General features: G+C 49.1%; 1 protein-coding gene across 2 annotated transcripts in view; it reads left to right on the top strand.

Annotated features, from left to right (window-relative positions):
- Window positions 1–20,818, top strand: part of HCK (HCK proto-oncogene, Src family tyrosine kinase) — a 42,538-nt gene extending 21,720 nt beyond the window's left edge. For both annotated transcript variants that reach the window (XM_047068258.1, XM_047068257.1), the window contains 8 exons: window positions 2,772–2,875; window positions 6,074–6,223; window positions 6,764–6,916; window positions 8,388–8,567; window positions 9,600–9,676; window positions 15,706–15,859; window positions 16,707–16,838; window positions 20,295–20,818. In XM_047068258.1, coding sequence (XP_046924214.1) covers window positions 2,772–2,875; window positions 6,074–6,223; window positions 6,764–6,916; window positions 8,388–8,567; window positions 9,600–9,676; window positions 15,706–15,859; window positions 16,707–16,838; window positions 20,295–20,494 — 1,150 coding nt within the window. In that variant the 3' untranslated portion in view covers window positions 20,495–20,818. The remainder of the gene's footprint in view (window positions 1–2,771; window positions 2,876–6,073; window positions 6,224–6,763; window positions 6,917–8,387; window positions 8,568–9,599; window positions 9,677–15,705; window positions 15,860–16,706; window positions 16,839–20,294) is intronic.
- The last annotated feature ends 762 nt before the right edge of the window (window positions 20,819–21,580 follow it).

Raw genomic sequence — 21,580 nt, 5'->3', positions numbered from 1 at the left:
ATAGACGGTTATATGTCATTTATGCACCCAGCAGCCCCGTTCCAGGGACACTAGGGGACTCGGACAGGGTTTTTCCCTGGAGACGTTCACAGCATGGTGGGTGGGACCGGCGAGTACAAAGATGGCCATGCTACAGGGCGACGAAAGGGTCCAGTTCAGGACGAGCCATTCAAAAAGTTAAGACACGGCAGTCCCTACGGTTTTCTCTCCTCTGCCTCCTCCCTCTAGTTGACGGTTTGAAATACTGACCAGTTAAAAATGACAATGTTTGGGCTTTTTTTCCCCATCTTAAAGTCATGCTCGTGTTAGTGCATATGGAACCTCTTTGCCTTGTGAAGTCTCCCTTCTTGTGGCCGTGAGGAAGGCCCCTCTCCTACCACGGACTCTTCTGTCCTGGACCACCCCCCAGCACACCTCCTGCCTGCTGCAGCTGGGTCTTGCTTCCTTCTTCCTCCTTCTAGGCTTTCTCTTGGCACATCCAATGCTCTGCTCCCGGACTCCAAGATCTGAACACTCACTGAATCCCTGCACCACACCTCCCAGCAGCCTTGGAGGAGGCATGGCTGGTGGTACTCCTCAAGGTCAACACGCTTGCCAAGTGGGAAAGGCAGGGTGCAGACAGCGTGTATGATGGGTTATCATTTGCAAACAAGGGCGATAACCTAAATGGTGGTTCTCAAACTTGAGTGCATCAGCATCACGCGGAGGGCTGGTTAAAATGCTGGTTTCTGATTCAGAACCTGGTATTTCCAGCAAGTTCTCAGGTGAGGCTGCTGCTTGTGTCCAGGTTCTCACCTTGAGAACCACTGACCTAAACAGACACAGCAGTCTTGCAGACTGCACTCACAGGTTCTTGTATCTGCATCAAGAAACTGCTAACAGAGGGTGCCTTTGGGGAGGGCCTTCCCGGCATTGGAAAGCAGAGGGGGAGGGGATCTGACTTCCTCTCCCTCCTTGAAATAAACAATGCTTTAAATGTTTCAAAATGCAAATGGAGGGGGAGGACATAGAAGAGAGTGAAAAGTCTCCCTTGCCCCCTTGTCCCCCCACCAGCCACTTCCCCTCCCCAGAAGCAAGCAGTTTTCTTACGAGTCTTCCCAAATGCTTCCTACCGTGTAAGAAAAATACATACAGCTCCCATTGTTTTTACACAAGTGGAAGGTACCACGCCTGCTGTTCTGCACCTTTTGTTCAGATCCGTTCACAGCTGCAGTGTCCATTGTGTAGACGCCCTACCGCCCCCTGTCAGTGGTCATCAAAACTGCTTCCAGTCTTGTGCTATAATGACTGTCCGTGTGTATATGTCATTTCTTCCTCATGCACGATCCCCTGGGATAACTTCCCCGGTGGGGGGGGGGGAGGGGGTTGCCAGGGAGACAGCTCTTACCGTGTACCCTGTTCCGTTGCTTGAAAATTTTACCACGGCAGGACTCACTCCACAAAATGAAAGCAAAGAAGGCGGGTGGGCAGTGTCTCAAGGTGATTAAGAGTTAGCCTGCCCAGATTTGAATCCTGCCTCCACCACTTCCCAGCTGGGTGACGCCAGGCAAGTAGCTTGCTCTCTCTGTTCCTCAGTTTCCTCATCCATAAAATGAGGATGATAAGGGCCACAGTTCCATGCAGTTGTTAGGTGGATGACAAGAACTTGATGAATGTTAGCTGTCTTTCTCCCCCCCGTTGATGCAGAGGAAACAGAGGCCCAGAGAGGGAAAGCGACTTGCTCAAAGTCACACAGCAGGTTGGTGGCAGGTCTAAGGCCAGCTGACCTTGGGTCTGGGACTCTTTCCTTAAGAGCACACAAACCACTCCTCACCCTGCTGACGGTAGGATTTGACAGCTGCTGCTTGGACTTTCCCACTCAATATCCCAAACATCCCGGGGGAAAAATGAAAAGATCCATGAATATGGGTCCAAGTATAAAATTATTTGAAATCTCCCATTTTAGCTTGAAAATTCATGCTGAATTTATTTTTTAATGTTTATTTATTTTTGAGAGAGAGAGAGCACACATGAGCTGGGGAGGGACAGAGAGAGAGGGAGAGAAAGAACACCAAGCAGGTTCCACGCCATCAGCACAGAGCCTGATGTGGGGCTCGAACTCACGAACTGCACGACCATGCCCTGAGCTTAAATCCAGCATTGGCTGTTTAACCAACTGAGCCACCCAGGCGCCCCTCTTGCTGACTTTGTATTCAACTTTACACACAGAAGAAGATACACCGTGAAGTTTACGAATCTCAGGCCTCCACTCACATGGACCTCTGAGACCCTGAGAGCATGGTCATGTGGCCTTGTGAAATTTGCAAAAGCCAGATTTTGACCACAGTTGGTTAAGACTGCTGTTACCTTACCATTCCCGTCTTTCTATCCATCACCATATCCCTAACACTGGGTTGCATTGGAATGACCCATGGGCATTTTGTATTTGTAATGCTGTATTCTTTTTCTTTAAAAACAGTTTTCTTTTTCTTTTTTTTTTTTTTTAATAGTCTTTTGGGGAGGGGGGCTCTTTCTTTTGGTATCATTTTTCTTAAAGAAATCTCCCCAAATTGCATAAGTTTCTATCTCAGCAAACTGGATTCACTCCTAGTAAAAATGTCTCTGTTTTGATTTCAAATCACCATTTGGGAATGGTGATTTTTCCCAAAAGAATCTTGTAGGAAAATGAACGCTGCAGGAAGCCAGGCACTCCGTCTCCTGGCGCCCCGTGGAGGTGGGACAGGACTGGCCTACTCCGAGGTTCACACAAGGCTCCCACCCCTTTCCACCAGGTGGTTCTTCAAGGGCATCAGCCGGAAGGATGCGGAGCGCCAACTTCTGGCCCCGGGCAACATGCTGGGCTCCTTCATGATCCGGGACAGCGAGACCACCAAAGGTAACACAGCCCTCCCCACCCTGCCCGCCCTGCAGGGGTACCCCAGGCATGACTGGCCACCACGCTCCCTCTGCAAATGCAATTCCCTCTGGCTGAGTAACTCACCCAGCCCACCAGACTGCCAAATTTTCTCCTGCCCTTTGCTCGAGCCTGGTTTGGGTCTTCTTAGCTTCTGTAGTTCCTGGTTGGGTCCCTAGAAGTAAGCCCCAGTGCTTGTGGACCCTTAACAAAAATATTCTAGTGAAGCTTGATCTTTACCAGCTTGTATTACTTAAAATACCCATCGCAGTATATCTTGTCCACAAAGCTGATTGCGCCTCCTTCCATAAGGAAGGGGTAGACCAGCCCGCAGGAAGAGCCCCAGGCCAGGCTCCTCTGAGACTGCTTCAACTATCTCTTTTGATGTTTTTTTGGAAGTTTTGATGTTGGCGACCTGCTTCCTGAAGTTCCTGGGCGGTGAGGTTGGTTTTCTGCAGGGCCGTTGCACGGGAAGCTAGAACAGTACCCAAAAACATCACATCACTCAAACTGGCATCAGTTGAGGCTAACTTTCCCAAAGGAAGGAGTAGAAATAAGGAGTCTCGTGATGTCAGATTTCATACATGGAAGCGTGTTTACTAATATGTTTAGACTCGAAGCTGCTTGGTTCAGATTAGTCAAGTAAATTGTACAAACTGTGACCCCACAGTACCCTAAGCAGTTTTGGGGACATCCAACAAAGGCGTCTGTGTGGTCCTCTAGTCTACGGCTGGATGTCTGAATTGGCCAAGCCTGAACATGGCAGGATAACGCCACTCACAATCAGTGTTTCAGACCAGTGAATATTTAGGCTTCATTTTCTCCTACCCAACAAGCCCCCTTCAAGCCCAGGGACAAGAGAAATAGGACAAAAAGGCAAAGCTGTACACAACCCCCAGCTTCTCCTCTCCAACTGCTCCCAGGGCAGCTGGGGGATTGGTTGAGCTGGTCCATTCTGCAGATAGAGGCTGAGAAGCCAAAGAAACAACCCAGACCTGCAGGGCAGAAAGGTGAGCCTGGTTCCCTCTCACAGCTCTCCAGAGGTAGGGCCGTAGGGACCCATTTAGCCAATTTAATAAAAGTGGCAGCACGAGTGCCCTGAATCCCGTCCTGCTGTTTCTTGGATTCTACCCCACCCCATCTAGCATCAGCCAAGCCAGCCTCACCTTGGCTGGGCAGAGTGGCAATGAGTGGGGTGGGGAGCCAGCGGCCTGGGTTTGAATCCTGGCGCTGCGGCTTACCAGCTGCATGGCTGCAAGTGAGTTAATGCACCTGCCTGGACCTCAGTCTCCTTGCCTGTAAAATGATGGTGCTATAAAACCTGTACCATGTGGGGTTATTCATTCATTATAATAAGTTATGTAATTCATTATATTCATATAATTACAATTCATTGTAGAGGCTATTATTCATATTTATTCATAGTTTATTTGGACAAAGTTCTTAGGACAGTGGCTGGCATATATGGTCACTTGTTATTCATGCAACAATTTAAACCCCTGCAAGATCCTGAGACACAGTGGAGCAATGGAGCTCCCTTGTGATGGAGCAAACTGAGAGACAGAGAGGCTAATAGCATGCCCAAGGACACACAGCTTGCAAATGGCAGAAGTATGGTCATGGACTGAAAGACTTGGGTGTTTCTGGTCTATGCGATGTCATGCACATTAGGTTCTATTCTTGCAGTCACAAATTACCACGAACTCTATGGCTCAAAACAAGATAAATTTATTATCTTACAGTTCTAGAGCTCAGAAGTCTGAAATCAGTCTCGCTGGCCTCAAGTCCCGGTGTCCGCAGGGCTGGTTCCTTCTAGAGACCTCAGGAAATCTGATTCCTTGCCGTCGTCAGCTTCTAGAGGCCACTGGCATTCCTTGGCTCATGGCCCCTTTCTCACTTCTCTCCAACTTTGTGTTTCCATCTTCGCATGTCATACCATTGACTTCAACCTTCCCACCTCCTCTTATAAGGACCCTCGTGCTTCCATCGGGCCCACCTGGACAATCCAAAATAATGTCCCATCTCCAGATCCTAATGGAACCACATCCTCCAAGCCCCTTTACTACATAAGCTAAGAAAGTCATAGGTTCCAGCCATTAGGACAGGGACATCTTGGGGGGCTGCTGTTCAGCCTACCACAATATTTCATGTTTACATTTCAATAATCAGACTGCATTTTGTTGTTGCTAATTTTTTGTTTGTTTCTGAGTAAGGTATTTACCAATCCGATGTGGTGTCTTGGCTTTTGTGATAGATGATAGATAGATATAGATGATAGATAGATAGATAAGTGAGAGCCAACATTTACTGAGTGTTCACATCTTGAGTGCTACGTTGCATTACTTCTTTTATTTATTTATTTATTTATTTATTTATTTATTTATGAGAGAGAGAGAGAGAGAGAGAGAGAGAGAGAGAGAGAACAAGCGGGGGAGGGGCAGAGAGAGAGGGAGACACAGACTCCAAAGCAGGCTCCAGGCTCTGAGCTGTCAGCACAGAGCCCGACGCGGGGCTCGAACTCACAGACCGCGAGATCATGACCTGAGCTGAAGTCGGACGCTTAACCGACTGAGCCACCCAGGCGCCCCAGCATTACATCTTTTAATCCTCAGGCAATGTGATAAAGTAGGGGGAGTGATGGTGACCAATCCCATCTCACAGATGAGGAAGCCGAGGCACACAGCAGTGACATAGCACTTGTTCAGAGTCTGTCTGCTGGACATGGAGGAGGCTGGACAAGAACCCAGATGGCCTGACTCCACAGCCCACTCTTTTTTTTTTTTTTTTTAATTTTTTTTTCAACGTTTATTTATTTGTGGGACAGAGAGACAGAGCATGAACGGGGGAGGGGCAGAGAGAGAGGGAGACACAGAATCGGAAACAGGCTCCAGGCTCTGAGCCATCAGCCCAGAGCCTGACGCGGGGCTCGAACTCACGGACCGCGAGATCGTGACCTGGCTGAAGTCGGACGCTTAACCGACTGCACCACCCAGGCGCCCCTTTTTTTTTTTTTTTTTTTTTTTAAATTACAGCCCACTCTTAACTCGACTCCACTGCCCAGGTGCCCACACAGTGTCAGCAGTGGCCTTACAGGAGTGTCGGGAGGGGGTGTCAGAGTGCTAACACGAGGTGGCAAGGCTGAGACCCCACTCCTGAAGGATTTCTCTCTGGCCAATGCAGGAAGCTACTCTTTGTCAGTGCGAGACTACGACCCCCAGCACGGGGACACGGTGAAACATTACAAGATCCGGACCCTGGACAGCGGGGGCTTCTACATCTCCCCACGGAGCACCTTCAACACCCTGCAGGAGCTGGTGGCTCACTACAAGAGTGAGTCCTGCCCAGGGCTGCGTCCCAACCAGCGTGGACTCGTCTCTCAAGAATCCTAGTGAAGGGTGCCCTGTAGCCTTTAAGGCCTGCCGAGCTCTTCCTGACCCTCCCCAGACAAATAGTTGCTGTGAGGGTTTTTTTTAATGTTTAGTTTTGAGAGAGAGAGAGAGACAGAGACAGAGAGAGAGAGACAGAGCGTGAGTGGGGAAGGGGCAGAGAGAGAGAGGAAGACACCGAATCCGAAGCAGGCTCCAGGCTCCGAGCTGTCAGCACAGAGCCCGACCTGCGGCTCCAACTTATAAACCACGAGATGATGACCTGAGCCAAAGTCGGACGCCTAACCGACAGAGCCACCCAGGCACCCTGACAAATAGTTGCTTTGATTCTCCTGAAGTCTCAGGCTTGTTGAGCAGGAGGGTCAAGGTGGCATCTTGGGAATGTCCCCGATGGTAGCAGCCACAGGCAGAGGACAAGGCAGGGAGGCCTCCAAGGGGAAGCCTCTAGCTGGCTGCCCTCCACTAACCAAGGGCTCTGTTCCAGAGGGGAGTGATGGACTCTGCCAGAAGCTGATAGTGCCCTGCGTGTCCTCCAAGCCCCAGAAGCCATGGGAGAAAGATGCCTGGGAGATCCCACGGGAATTACTCAAGCTAGAGAAGAAACTTGGAGCCGGGCAGTTTGGGGAAGTCTGGATGGGTAAGGATCCAGGGCCAGAGGGTGGAGGGAGGGCAGAAAGACAAGGAGGTCTTTGCTTCCAGGAATGGACTGAGGCAAAGTGGGGATGCCACCGGGTGTAAGGGGAGATTTGAATAATAACCATAAAGGAGCAATTCCTTTGATAGCAACCACATTGTCCTGCTATGCAAACACTGATTTGCCTTGGAGGCCAGGCTTGTTGGGGTCCAGGTCTTCCTTCTGGGAAGGAGGAGTCCTGGATGAGGAATCTGCTTCCTTGTGTGGAGCTGGAACAGTCCACCAGTCTGGGGTGGAGATAACCAGAGGCCTCCTAGGATGATGAAAAAGTGGGGAAATGTAGTTTGGAGATTTTCAGGTAAGTTCAATGTTGCCAACTGATGAACAAGCTGCCCTGAGTGCTCGTCATGTGCCCAGAGCCATGCGAAGGCATCGTGGGGCACCCAAAAGGCAGGCTGTCCTGCCCCTAATAACTCGAGAACATCAGTGCCTTCTCTGCAGGATGTGGGGTAGATGCCTGGCCAGTGCCCGGTGCACTCCACCATGTTCCAAATGGGAGCAAAGGTGACTTACAGAGATGCAAACAATTCAGCCAGAAAAAATAAGTTTAAATTTCATGTATTTCAAATACATTTACTAAGACCCTGTTGTGTGCCAGGTATTGAATAAGAGAATGTGGCAGAGAAAGTATGGAGAAGAATGTAAAATGGATCTGGGTGATAAGGTTAGAAAACCAAAAATATTATGTAAGGCCTTAGACTCTCACCACAGGAAGACCTCAGATCTGGATTCGAGCTTCCTGGCAGCCAAGGCAAAAATGGAAACACAAGTAATTATGAGATTTACAAGATCAACAAGATGAAGCAGGGGTGTGGTGGGTTGGGTCCCTGTGGTGGGAGGGGGAGTTGGGTGCTTGAGAGACTGATTGATAGGCAGGCTGATTGGTGCACAAAAAGGAAGGGGGAGTTTGGTGGATGAGGAGGTGGGCAAAGCGGGCAAGGCCAAATCATGCAGGGCCTTGTGGACCGTGATATGGCTGGTGTTTATTTTGAGAGCAGTGTTAAGATTAAAACATTTTAAGCAAAGATAGTGTGTGTGTATGATTATGTGTCAAAGCAAAAGTGATGTGTGTGTGTGTGCCCATGCGTGTGCAAGTAATAACTAAGCGTTGTTTTGAGGCGATTCTTGAATCCTGACAACAGCCCTTCAAAGGCAGTACTGATCCTTTCCACTTGGCACATGAGGAAACCACAGCTCAGAGAGGTCAAGTGACTTACCCAAGGGCACACGGCCAGGAAATGGTGAACTAGCCTTCAAGCTGCATCTTTCTGAGGCCAAAGCCTTTCCCTTTCTGAGGACTGAGATAAGCAGGGAAGGCTTTCTGGAGGAGGCAGGTCTGCAGCAGGGCCTCCCAGAGCTGTGGGGAAAGAGCAGTGGGTTCTGACCACCTTTCCTGTTCCCTCTCCTGCTCCAGCCACCTACAACAAGCACACCAAGGTGGCCGTGAAGATGATGAAGCCAGGGAGCATGTCCGTGGATGCCTTCCTGGCAGAGGCCAACCTGATGAAGACTCTGCGGCATGATAAGCTGGTGAAACTGTATGCAGTGGTCACCAAAGAGCCCATCTACATCATCACAGAGTTCATGGCCAAAGGTGCTGCCCTCTGGGGGCTGGGGATGCAGGCCATGGCTCATACTAGTCGATTACGGACTCAGAGGTGACTCTGACATGGCTCTTGCTCTCAAGATGCCCCTGGTCTGGCCAGGAGCTCTTCTTGAACTTGAGTACTTGGGCCTCCATTGGCAGTGAGTGGCCCAGCCCTCCTGGTTCATGGGGTAAAATCATGGTAAGGGGATGCCAGAGGACGGGGAGCTCACGGAGCTACAGGAGAGGGCAGTATGGCCAGAGCCCCGCTGGGTAATGCTGGAAGAGGCTTAAGCCTTCGAGGCTGGGGGCAGCTCCCTGCCTCACCAGCCATCCCTCCTGTGTGGACCATGCTCTGGAAAAGAGTTGGCCAAGCACTCGTTCCGAGCTGCCCGCACCCGGCCGACCTGTGATTTCTCAGGGAGTTTTTTTACGCCACCGCTCCACAACCATTTTCAATCCCTGCCCATTTTTCGATAAACAGCAGCACGTCAGCAACCTCATTTAGTGCAATCTGGAAACCTGAAAACGCTTTTCATTTTCTAAATACACAGTTATGGGGCGCCTGGGTGGCACAGTCGGTTAAGTGTCCGACTTCAGCCAGGTCACGATCTCGCGGTCCGTGAGTTCGAGACCTGCGTCAGGCTCTGGGCTGATGGCTCAGAGCCTGGAGCCTGTTTCCGATTCTGTGTCTCCCTCTCTCTGCCCCTCCCCTGTTCATGCTTTGTCTCTCTCTGTCCCCCAAAAAAATAAATAAACGTTGAAAAAAAATTTTTTTTAAATACACAGTTATGCCGGTGCCCTAAAGCCATGGCCCCGGTCCACCAGGCTCAGAAAGCTCTCTCTCCGTCAAAAGAAATAGTGATTGCCCCCTGGTCTAGGAATCACAAAGTCATCTTTAAAAACACTCAAACTGTATGTCTCAAACACAAGGAGTGGCAAGTAAATGTTTTTATTGAAGTCTATCACAACGAACAACTTTAACCATTCACCAAAACAGTGACCGCAGTCCTGTGGCTTCCCCCCCCCCCCCCCCAACAGGAAGCCTGCTGGACTTCCTGAAAAGCGCAGAGGGCAGCAAGCAGCCATTGCCAAAGCTCATCGACTTCTCAGCGCAGGTGAGAGTCCGATGGGGAAGTGGGGGGAGGGGACAGGAATTCAATGATTTATGTAACACGTTCTCATTGGACACGTGCTGTAATAATAGCACGCAATCATAGCTAACATGTACTGAGCGCTCAGAACAACAGTCCAGCTGACCCTCCAACAACGCGAGTGAACTGTGGCAGGTCCACTTATAAGTGGGTTCTTTTTTTTTTTTTTAACTTTTTCTTTACATTTATTTATTTTTGATAGAGAGAGACAGAGCATGAGTGGGGGAGGGGTAGAGAGAGAAGGAGACACAGAATCCGAAAGCAGCCTCCAGGCTCCGAGCTGTCAGCCCAGAGCCTGACACGGGGCTCGAGCTCACCAACCCCGAGATCATGACCTGAGCCGAAACTAAGAGCCGGATGCTTAACCGACTGAGCCACCCAGGCGCCCCGCGGATTCTTTTTTATAGAGTACAGTACCGTAAATGTATGTTCTCTTTCTTATGATTTCCTTAATACCATTTTTCTCAGGCTTGTTTTATTGTAAGAACACAGGATATAATACATATAACATACAAAACACGTATTAACCAATTGTTTATGTTATCGGTAAGGCTTCCTGTCAATAGTAGGCTATTAGTAGCTAGGTTTTGGGGGGAGTCAGAAGTTATATGAGGATTTCTGACTGTGTGGGGGTTGGCGCCCCTGACCCTGTGTTGTTCAAGGGTCAACTGTATACTTAAAAAAAAAGGGTTTTTTTACATTTATTTATTTTTGAGAAACAGAGTGAGACAAAGCGTGAGCGGGGGAGGGGCAGAGAGCGAAGGAGATGCAGAATCTGAACCAGGCTCCAGGCTCTGAGCGAGCGGTCAGCACAGAGCCTGATGGGGGCTGGAAACCACAAACTGTGAGATCGTGACCTGAGCCGAAGTCAGACGCTCAACCGACTGAGCCACCCAGGCGCCCCAACTGTATACTTTTTATGTGTCTTGTAGGTACTGGTTCATCCAGTCCTCACATGAACCTTAGAGAGTGGGATTTTTATGATCTGTTCTTATGGAACAGACTACTCCAAAGCTTAGTAGCTTGAATTAACAGCAATGTATTATTTCTTGTGATTCTGTGGGTTGACTGGGGTTGGCTGGGTGGTTCTTCTGTTCCACATGGTGAAACTGAGGTCACTCATGTGGATGCATTCTGCCGAGGACTTGCCTGGGGCTAGAATGGCCAACATGGCGGCTCATCCTCCGGGATCTCTCCTCTGTGGACCTTCGTCACTTGATAGTCCAGTCAGAGCTTCTTTACAGCATGGTGGCTCGGTTCCAAGAGGGAGTATTCCTTCCAACAGGTCTAGCTCTATGTGCAAGGCCTTATGAATCCTCTCCTCCTATCATGCTTGCTACTGTTTCATTGGCCAAAGTATGGCCCACAGCCCAGTCCAGAGTCAGTGTGGGAGGGGACTGCACAAGGGCATGAGTCCCAAGAGACACAGTCCATTGGGGGCCACCAGTGTAGCAGTCTGGCCACAGATAGGTAATTGTTACCCCATTTTACAGAATAGGAAATTAAGGCATAGAGAGGAAACTGAGGCCCAGTGAGGTTAAATAGTTTGCCTAAATCACTGTGTTGATTTGGGGGGATATGGCAGTGAATGAAATGGAGAGTATTTCTCTCCTCCCAGAGTTTAGAGACATTAAACAACTGAATCTCTGAAAGAGCCATTACCCAAGTGATCCTGCCTCAGCGTCAAAAGAAAGCAGTATCCAGCAAAACAAATAATGTATACACAAACCACAGAAGCACTCTTAAAATCCCAATTTCTTTCTCATCTTCCCTTTACTCTTTGCAGCTCTTCTTACCCGTGGCCTGAGTGCTTTTCACTTCTGTCCTCTGTCATCCTCTCCTCTCTGTGGCAAACCGGGAGGAAAGGGATGTTGTGGGAGTACATGGCTAGAGCATTTATCATGGTCCAGGAGCAACCCAAGAGGTCTTCCCAGAGGAAGAGGCTACTAGGCTGAATCCTTAAGGGTGAGTGGAAATTAGGCAGCTGAAATGGAGAGAGAAGGGTATTCTAGATAGAAGAAACAGCCTGTGCCAAAGCCCATGGGGGAAAAACAAAAGAGCTGGGCCTGGTCAGTTGGAACCTGGGACTGGCAAAGATAAAGAGGGTGTGGTTTGCAGCCTGGAGGGTGTTAAGTGAGACGTGCCTAGGGCCTAGGGCTGTGTCTTCTGGAGATCTTTAAGGCAGAACTCATTTGAGTATGAAAATCCCAATGGTGGGGGAGGGGATGTCCAGAGGTATAAAAAAAAAGAGGCCTTAAATTTTTTTCTAATGTTTATTTTTGAGAGAGAGAGTCAGACAGAGCATGAGTTGGGGAGGGGCAGAGAGAGAGGGAGACACAGAATCTGAGGCAGGATTCAGGCTCTGAGCTGTCAGCACAGAGCTCGATGCAGGGCTTAAACTCACGAACATCGAGACTGTGACCTGAGCCAAAGTCAGACACTTAACCGACTGAGCTACCCAGGCACCCCAAAACAAGGCTTTAAGTTTTGGAGCCTGGAATGCCAGAGGCACATGGAAATCAAGGCCTGATATTTATTTTTACTGTAATGGTCCCTGTCCCTAGGCAAACAATAGTCTGGCCTGTAACTAAATTATAACCATCAGACTGGCAAGTAATCTTGCTGGGGGAGAGTCAGGCTGGGCAGAAGCCACTCTCCCTGTTTCACAGATGGGAAAACAGAAACCAAGGGAGCGAAAGAGGTTCCTGGCCCTTGTATGTCCAGGGCAGAGGGTCTGGGGATAGGAAGGAGGCAACCTGGGGACCTGGTCTTCACCTCCAGTCCTAGAGAGGCAGATTGTGCAGTAGAAGATGCCCCAGCCCTGTCACCAACTGGCCGTCTGGGCCTCAGATCTACCATGAACCTGAGTGTCTTCATTTGTCAAATGAGGGAATTAGACCACATCTGTACTTTTCAAGTTCAAAAGCCCTTTTTTAAGCCATAATTCTGTTGATCAAATGAAATCTTATATAGCAGCTGAATATTTTGTTTAATTTTTTAAAAACATTTTTATTTATTTTTGAGAGAGAGAGAGAGAGAGAGAGAGAAAGAGACAGAGCATGAATGGGGGTGGGGCAGAGAGAGAGGGAGACACAGAATCTGAAGCAGGCTCCAGGCTCTGAGCTGTCAGCACAGAGCCTGACGTGAGGCTCAAACTCACGACCTGAGGCAAAGTCAGATGCTCAACCAACTGAGCCACCCAGGTGTCCCAGGAGCCAAATATTTTAAAACAGAGCGGCTCTGATTGAAGAGGGTGCCCTTTGCTTTGTCCCGTCACCCACAAGACAACCTTGAGGTATCAGTAGGATTCGGTTTGAAGAGCCCGGAGCTGGAACAGCCCTACAGACCCTTCCAGCCCTAATTCTGTGGGTTCCCTGATAACTCTCAGAAGTAAACCCAAGTTTTATGCTCAACATCAAGGCAGCCTGCTTGGTGCTTATGAAATCTCACCCCCTCAGCGACTCCTAGTTCTTAGACCACCCCTGAGCCCAGGGAACCTCTTCGTTACTCATTCAGGTGACAAACCCTTGAGAAGCAACGCTGTGTAGGTACATCGGCGGAGGAGTCACACAGGGTTTTGGTATTGATCCCAGTTCTGCCTGTGTAGCTTTGAGCAAGTTGCTTAACCTCTCTGAATGCCACTTTCCTCAACAGGGAGCATGAATAGCCACTGTTAAAGTGGATACTTACGTGCCAGACACTGTTGTAAACCCTTGATGCAGGCTTGGAGGATTAATCCTCACATGACCCCTCAGAAGCAGGTTCTATTGTCGTCCTCCTTTTACAGAGAAGAAAAGGAAGGCACAGAGGAGTGAAGTAGCTTGCTTGAGATCACAGAGCTGTGGGGCTCAGGCTGAGCTGGTCCAACTCCGGAGTCACTGAGGCATTAACCTCTACTATCTCCCAAATTGGGTGAATCCCACCTGCCCCACTGAGCATATGTGAAAATCAATAACGTGAATGTCTGCCTGTGGGCACTAAAAAATGGTAACTGGTAGCATGAGTGCCTGTTCTTTCAAATCTAAGGCCACAAATCCAGGTAGAGTAATGGATTAGTGCACAGATGCTGAGCTGGGCTTTTGGGGTTCCAATCCTGGTCTCCACTTGGACCAGTTACTTATTTCTCTAGGATTAACCTTTCTTGCCTGGGAAATATGGCTGATAGCAATCGTGCCTCCCCCCAGAGTAAATGCGATTTCAGCTCAAGTATCATCTTCTGATAAATGAATAAACGACAATGTTTTCCATGAACATAATAACCCTTGTTAACTCTTCTGTCGTCTAAGGACTCCTGATAAATGTCCCCCTCCCCCCGCCCCGGCAAGACCTTGTCTCATCTCACCCCTAGCCTGCGATTCCCAACAAAAGCACAGTCTCAAGTTTTTGCTGGAAAGCTTGAAGCCTCACACCTCAGTTCCAGTAGTCATGGGTGCCCCCTGCTGGCCACTTCCCAAAAGTGTGCCCCCCACTTGCCTCTGACCTTGAGTAGGCTTGTTTTGGTTTGGTCTGTCTTGCCATGCCCCCCTATCCCACCCCCAAAATCTCACCAGATTGCACCCAGCTGCAATCCTCCAAAACAATCCTCCAGTTCTGCAGTAATTAGAGGCAACGTGGGGCACAGGTATTGGAAATCCACAGACTGGTTTGAATCCGGCATTCAAAATTTTCCTGGTTGTATGATCTGGAAAGTATCCCCCCTCTATAAAACATATAAACGTATTATAATGAGACCTGGCCCAAGGAGCTCAAAGCCCAATTTGTAAACTGCTAAGTACTGTTTTCTGGGTGTCTGGGAGCTCATTATAAACCTCTTTATGAGAGTTAAACGCACAAACCCTTGTAAGTGAAAAATGTCTCTGAGGAAAAAAATCCCACATCTTTCTGTCAGAGGCTTCCAGGGACCCATTCATTGTGAATAAGAATCCTCCATACAGGGGCACCTGGCTGGCTCAGTTGGAAACGCATGCAACTCTCGATCTCGGTGTCATGAGTTCAAGCCCCATGTAGAGATTACTTAAAAAAGATTTTTTTAACTTAAAAAAAAATATTCCATATAGTCTATTATTCATTCAGCAGGCATAATGGCATTAAAATATGTATCAGGCCATGTCATACTCCTGCTCCAGTCCTTCTACCATCCTCCCATTGCACTCAGAAGACAGTCCAACCCCTCTTCAAACCTAGAAGGTTCTTCACAACCAGCCGCCTCCCTTTCAACTTCAACTCCATGTGGCAACTTCTGCTCAGCCCCCTGTTCCATGAACACCCAAACTCATTCCTACCTCTGGGCCTTTGCATATGATGTTCTTGCTGCCAGGAATACTCTTATTTCACACACTTAGTACCACCACTTGGATCTTTGCCAAAACTTCACCTCCTCAAAGCAGCCTTCCCTGACCACCCAATCCAAAACAGCCCTCTACACTTCATGTCCTGCTACTCTGCTTTATCCTTTATGGCACTTACCGCCACCTGCAGGGGCATTGCCTGCCTCAGCACCCGCTCAAGTAATAGGCCTGGCACCCAGGAGACACTCAGTAGATTTTTGTTGAATGAATAAATGAATTTTCCCCACCCAAGCTTGAGAATGAAGAAGGTACAAGAGATATACAGCAGAGTATGACATTAGCCTAGGTTGTCCCCAGAAAGAGGGCTGGGGATGAAAGTACCTCACAGTATCCTGGTGTGTGTATGGGCGGGGGAGGTTCCTGGGAAAATAATGCCATTGCTTTTTCCTCAAAGTAGTCTCTGGGAGTTTGGGAACCCTAGAGAAAAACCCCCAAAGAGAACCAGGCCCTGAGATTCCCCCCAGCCTGGACATGAAGGTAGAGAAATGCCAACCTGAGCTCAGGACCCTTCCATAAGAAAGGGGGAGCTGCGTGCACACACTTCCCCATTTTCTCAAACTTGGACGCTCCTCTTGTGTTTTGGGGTGGGACCCACCTTGGGCTGGGCCACTTGTGAGGATTAAGGTGTCTCTGTTTTGGGTGGAGATTGCAGAAGGCATGGCCTTCATCGAGAAGAGGAACTACATTCACCGAGATCTCCGAGCCGCCAACATCCTGGTCTCTGCGTCCCTGGTGTGCAAGATTGCCGACTTTGGCCTGGCGCGTGTCATTGAGGACAATGAATACACGGCCCGGGAAGGTAGGGAGCGCCGCCCAGGGACCGTGGGGCCCACTTGGGTGGGCTGTGAGTGCTGAGAGTTGAGACATGTGTCTGTCCTGGCACCAGCTCTTGTCATTAAGCTTGATGGAGTCCTTCTGGATAGAGTCTCCAGGCCTGTAGTCTCACCCAGTGGCTCTGATCAATTTTAGGTTGCACTAGCCAAGTGCATGTTGGATTTAAGGGGAGGGCAACTTTGTGGGTAATAGATGAAAACTGGGAAAAATCCAAATGTCCATAAGTAGTAGAATGGATATATAAGTTGTGGTACATTCGTGTAATATAATGTTACGCAGCAATGGAAAATTCCAAACCAGTGCTACATGCAAAAGTCGTTGCAGGATGGCTCCATTTATATACAATTCAGAAACAGGCAAACTCTCGTATGAATAGCAACATTATTCATAACAGCCAGAAAGTGGAAGCAACAACAGAATATTGTTCAGCCACAAAAAAGGAACGAAGTACTGATACATGCTAACCGTGGATACACTTTCAAAACATCATGTTAAGTGAAAGAAGCCAGACACCAGGATGGCATATTGTATGATTCCATTTATACGAGGCCTTGAGGACCCTACTCTTCAGGAGCTGTGGTTCACTGCAGTATCAGCTGAATCAACGAGGGGGCCCAGAGTGTCAGCTCCCCCGCCACACCCCACACCCCTCTGCCTGTTCCTCTCCACTCTAGATATCTGTCCTGAGGATAGATACCCCTTGCTTCCGCAGAGGCGGGACTGAAGGGTGTGCCCCTGTCCTGTTCCCTAGCACACACCCAGCCCTGACTGCTCCCAGACTCTCGCTGACTCTGCTCTGTCCAACCCCACAGGGGCCAAGTTCCCCATCAAGTGGACGGCTCCTGAGGCCATCAACTTTGGCTCTTTTACCATCAAATCAGACGTCTGGTCCTTTGGTATTCTGCTGATGGAGATCGTCACCTATGGCCGGATCCCTTACCCAGGTAGGGAAGGGGGCATCAGCTGCGACTGCTTCCATGGCCCAGCCTGGGTCCCTTCACTTGTCAGTGTGTCCATTCAGGCAGAGATCTTGATCCTTGCCCCCAACCTCCCCTCACCTGCCCCATCTCAGTTCAATGTACCACCATCCACCCAATTTCTTAGGCTGAAAATCTGGGGGCTTCCTTGGTCCTTCCTTTTCTCTCACGCCTTGCTACATGCAAGCAGTCACAAGATTCTGGCCATTTGACTCCAAAATACACACCCAGGGGCACCTGAGTGGCTCAGTTGGTTAAGCAACCGACTCTTGATTTTGGCTCAGGTTATGATCACGGTTCTTGAGTTCGAGCCCTGCAGTGCAGAGCCTGCTTGGGATTCTCTCTCTTTGCCCCTCTCCTGCTCATGCTCACTCTCTCTCTCTCTCAAAATAAATACACTTTAAAAAATACACATCCACTTTTTTTTTTTAATGTTTATTTTTGAGCATCACGATCTCACAGTTCGTGGGTTCAAGACCGGCGTCGGGCTCTGTGCTGACAGCTCAGAGCCTGGAGCCTGTTTCAGATTCTGTGTATCCCTCCCTCTGTCCCTCCCCCGCTCATGCTCTGTCTCTCTCTCAAAAATAAATATAAAAAAAATTTTTTTTTAAATTTTCCCCACCAGACACTGAGCTCTACGAAGCCAGAAAACACGTCTATATTCCTCATTAATATATCTGCACTGCTCACCTCTGTGCTTGGCACATAGTCGATACTTAATAACTATTTGTTGAATGGATGAATGTATCCCCAATGTCTATGGGCAGCACCCTATGCTGAATAGACCACGTAGGTACAGATATACCCAACATGTAGATTGCCCAAGACTCAGTAAATAATGTCATTTTATGTTCTTTTTTGGTCAGGATGTGTCCTTATGGATCTGTAGCTAGAATACTGGGAAGAAGGTGAAAGGTAGATATAAAGGGTCCCTGACTTTATGTTCTTGCCCCATCCACGATTACACTTTGAGAAATTCACTTCGCTTCTTCTACCCCAGTGTTCTCACTTTTTAAAAATATAGGCAATGACATCAACCTTGCAGAAGTGGTTATGAAGATTAGAAATAGGGGCAGCTGGGTGACTCAGTCAGTTAAGCATCCAACTCTTGATTTTGGTTTAGGTCATGGTCCGGGGCGTGTGAGTTAAAGCCCCGCACTGGCTCTGTGCTGAGAGTGCAGTCTGCTTGGGATTCTTAAAAAAAAAAACCTAATTTTAAAATTAAAAAAAAAAATTAAATGTCTTTAAAAAAATATTAAAGGGGGCACCTGGGTGGCTCAGTTGATTGAGCTTCTGACTTTGGCTCAGGTCATGATCTCACGGTTTGTGAGTTCAAACTCCACATCAGGCTTGTTGCTGTCAGCACAGAGCCCGCTTCAGATCCTCTGGCCCTCTCTCTCTGCCCCTCCCCCATTTGCACTCTCTCGAAAATAAATTAAAAAGACATTTTTGAAAAGATTAGAAATAAAAGATGTAGCTACTTGGTTCATTCATCACTATTGATCAAATACCTACTATGTGTTGGGCACTGAGGATACAGTGAGAGACGAGGTCTCTGCTCATAAGGAGCACATCCTAGCCATGGAGCACATCCAGGCTAGCATGTCATCCTAGGCTCTCCATCTCAGCTGGAGATCACTGCTGAGGAGAATATGAAGCAGGATGTGTGTGAGGGAGTGACATGGGGCACCTGTGAGAGAGGGTGACATGGGGCTCCCCAGCACCTGTCAGAGTAGGTCATATGTGACTTGAAAGACAGCTCAGTGAGGATCTAGAGAAAAGATTCCAGGGAGAAGGCATTGCTTTGCTAGCTCTTAGGCCTGGAGGTGTGCCTGAAGAAAAGCAAGGAAGCCTGGTAGCTGGAGACAAGGAATGAGAGCAGATGGTGAACAATGAGGTTGGCAGGGACCAGATCAGGTAGGGCCCATGGTCATAGTGAAGGGTGTGGATTGTGGATGTTAGTCTAAGTGTACGGGAGCCATTGGAGAGTCTGGGGCAGGGAAGTAGCATCATCTGATTTCCATCTTTTTTTTTTTTTAACGTTTATTTATTTTTGAGACAGAGAGAGACAGAGCATGAACGGGGGAGGGGCAGAGAGAGAGGGAGGCACAGAATCGGAAGCAGGCTCCAGGCTCTGAGCCATCAGCCCAGAGCCCGATGCGGGGCTTGAACTCGCGGACCGCGAGATCGCGACCTGAGCTGAAGTCGGACGCTTAACCGACTGAGCCACCCAGGCGCCCCTGATTTCCATCTTTAAGTGATGCTTTGGTTCAGCATGGAGAGTGGGTTGGGGGCTGGGGAGAAGGTAGCAGCCACAGCAGTGGGGACAGGGAGAGGTGGTGGAGACAGACGCAAGTTGGTGGGTTGATACTACATTTCAAAAGAAGGAAAAAATGTGACTTGCTGATGTGGAAGGTGAGACAGAGAGAGAGAGGGAGGAGAACCAAGGTCGACCCTCTTGGTTTTAGTGGAGCAGCTGGGTAGATGTTGGTCGATGGTCTAGGGATAGAACTTCAAGAGTTCTGGTTTAGCCCTGTTAAATTTGACGTGACTTGTAATATCCAAGTAAAGATGTTCAAAGAAGCACTTGGATGTATGAGTTTGGTGCTCCAGACTGGTAATATAAAATCGGGGATCATAGACATGTGGAAGATTGTTCTTAGGGATACCCCACATTGGGGCGCCTGGGTGGCTCAGTCTGTTGAGCGTCCGACTTTGGCTCAGGTCATGATCTCGTGGTCTATGAGTTTGAGCCTTGCATTGGGCTCTGTGCTGACAGCTAAGAGCCTAGAACCTGCTTCGGATTCTGTGTCTCCCTCTCTCTCTGCCCCTCCCCCGCTCATGCTCTGTCTCTGTCAAAAATAAATAAAACATTAAACAAAAATTTTAAGGATACCCCACATAAACATCAGTTGAACAAGGAAATGGTCCCACTCACAGAGTGACATAGAGACAGGCTGCCTGTTTTTTTCTTGAGAGTACACCAGTAAAAACCAGGCAATCGGTTATGGGACCTGAATCCATTAGGATGCATTAGGCTGGAAGTAACAAAATAACTAAGAGTGTGGAAACAGTAGGCGAGTTCTTAGTCCCCAGGATGAGGAGCCTGGCAGGATCATGTGTCTATGTTGAAGGAAAGCGGAGGGGTATATCTTCCAAGGCCTCTTTTCTCATCAGGGAGGAACACCTTTCCTGCAGTCTCCTGGGAGAATGCCCCTCAGCTCCCATTGGCCAAAACTGGGTGCCATGTCCCTGCCCTGCCTGCAGGGGAGGCTGGGGAAGGGGTACCTGGCTTTCCCAGTGGGAGGGGCTCAGCTCCCAGGAGAGGTAAGAAGTGATGGCTCCTGGGGACGCAACAGTGTCTGCCACCCCAGGATTCCCTGTCCCAGTCCCTCCCTTTTTCACTCCATGGCTCCTTCTCAGGGATGTCAAACCCTGAGGTGATCCGGGCACTGGAGCATGGATACCGGATGCCTCGACCCGAGAACTGCCCCGAGGGACTCTACAACATGATGACACGCTGCTGGAAGAACCGCCCTGAGGAGCGGCCCACCTTCGAATATATCCAGAGCGTGCTGGATGACTTCTACACGGCCACGGAGAGCCAGTACCAACAGCCATGATGGGTGGAGCCCGGGCAGGGCCGAGTACCCAGCTGATGCCCGAGAGGTGGTTCCAGCGCCATCTGCCTGGTGCCTGCTTGTCCTTCCCACTCCCGGACACCCACCCTCGTCCCAGCCACAGCGCCTCATCTGTCAGGTGGGTGGGCTGAACTGGACAATCTCTTTTTGACTCTAGCAATCTCCAGTCTGCCATCCTCAGGAGACCCCAAGTTGATATTTCTTCTAGTGCCTGGGACAGCTGGATTCCGGTTACAGCTGTGGTTTGGACGGGAAACTTTTAAAAATCATGAAATAAATATTTAAATAAAAGATACAAGTGCTAAAGGCTTTCCTGACAGCTTGTCTTGTTCTGCCAGTTCCTGAATATCTATTTGCCTTTTTGCTAGATGACAAGACAGAAAGGGGCAGGGACCCTTCCAAAGACCAGCAGTCTGAAGAGAAATGGGGTCCGATGCTCCAGCTTTTCTAACTGCCCCCCAAGTAGTCGCTGGCTATGTTAGTTTCCTACGGCTTCTGCAACAAACGACCACAAACTTGGTGGCTTCAAACACAAATTCATTATCTCACAGCTCCAGAGGTCAGAGTCTGAAATGGGTTTGGCAGGGCTACGTGCCTTTTGGAGCCTCTAGGGGAGAATTCATTTCCTCGTCTTTTCTGACTTCTAGAAACTGACACGTTCCCTGACTCGTGCTTTTCTTCCACTCGTCACTCCAAACTGCTTGTCGTCACATCTCCTTCCCTGACCGGCTCCTGCCTCCCTCTTTCACATGTAGGGATACCTGTTAGTACATTGGGCCCACGTGGAGAATCCAGACTAACTTTTCCCTTTCAAGATCGTTAACCACATCTGCGAAGCAAAGCCCCTTTTGCCATGCAAGGCAACATCTTCACAGGATCCGGGGATTAAGACAGGGACATCTTGGGCAGGGAGGAGGGGCCTTATTCTGCTAATCACATTGGCGCTGGGATGCTGGATGGGTTGTGTCTCCAAAGAGCTGAGTTTGCCAAGATGATAGGAATGATTTTTCATGACTGGAGCCCGGACTTTCCTGCCAAGCCACAGTGATGCTTGAGCTGGTTAGTCTG

Source organism: Lynx rufus, unplaced genomic scaffold, assembly GCF_022079265.1.
Source record: "Lynx rufus isolate CCGP_SWC_20201006 ecotype Redwood Valley unplaced genomic scaffold, mLynRuf1.p SCAF_8, whole genome shotgun sequence".
Lineage (NCBI taxonomy): Eukaryota > Metazoa > Chordata > Mammalia > Carnivora > Felidae > Lynx > Lynx rufus.
Note: the sequence above shows the minus strand (reverse complement) of the source record. Positions and strands in the feature narration are given on the sequence as shown.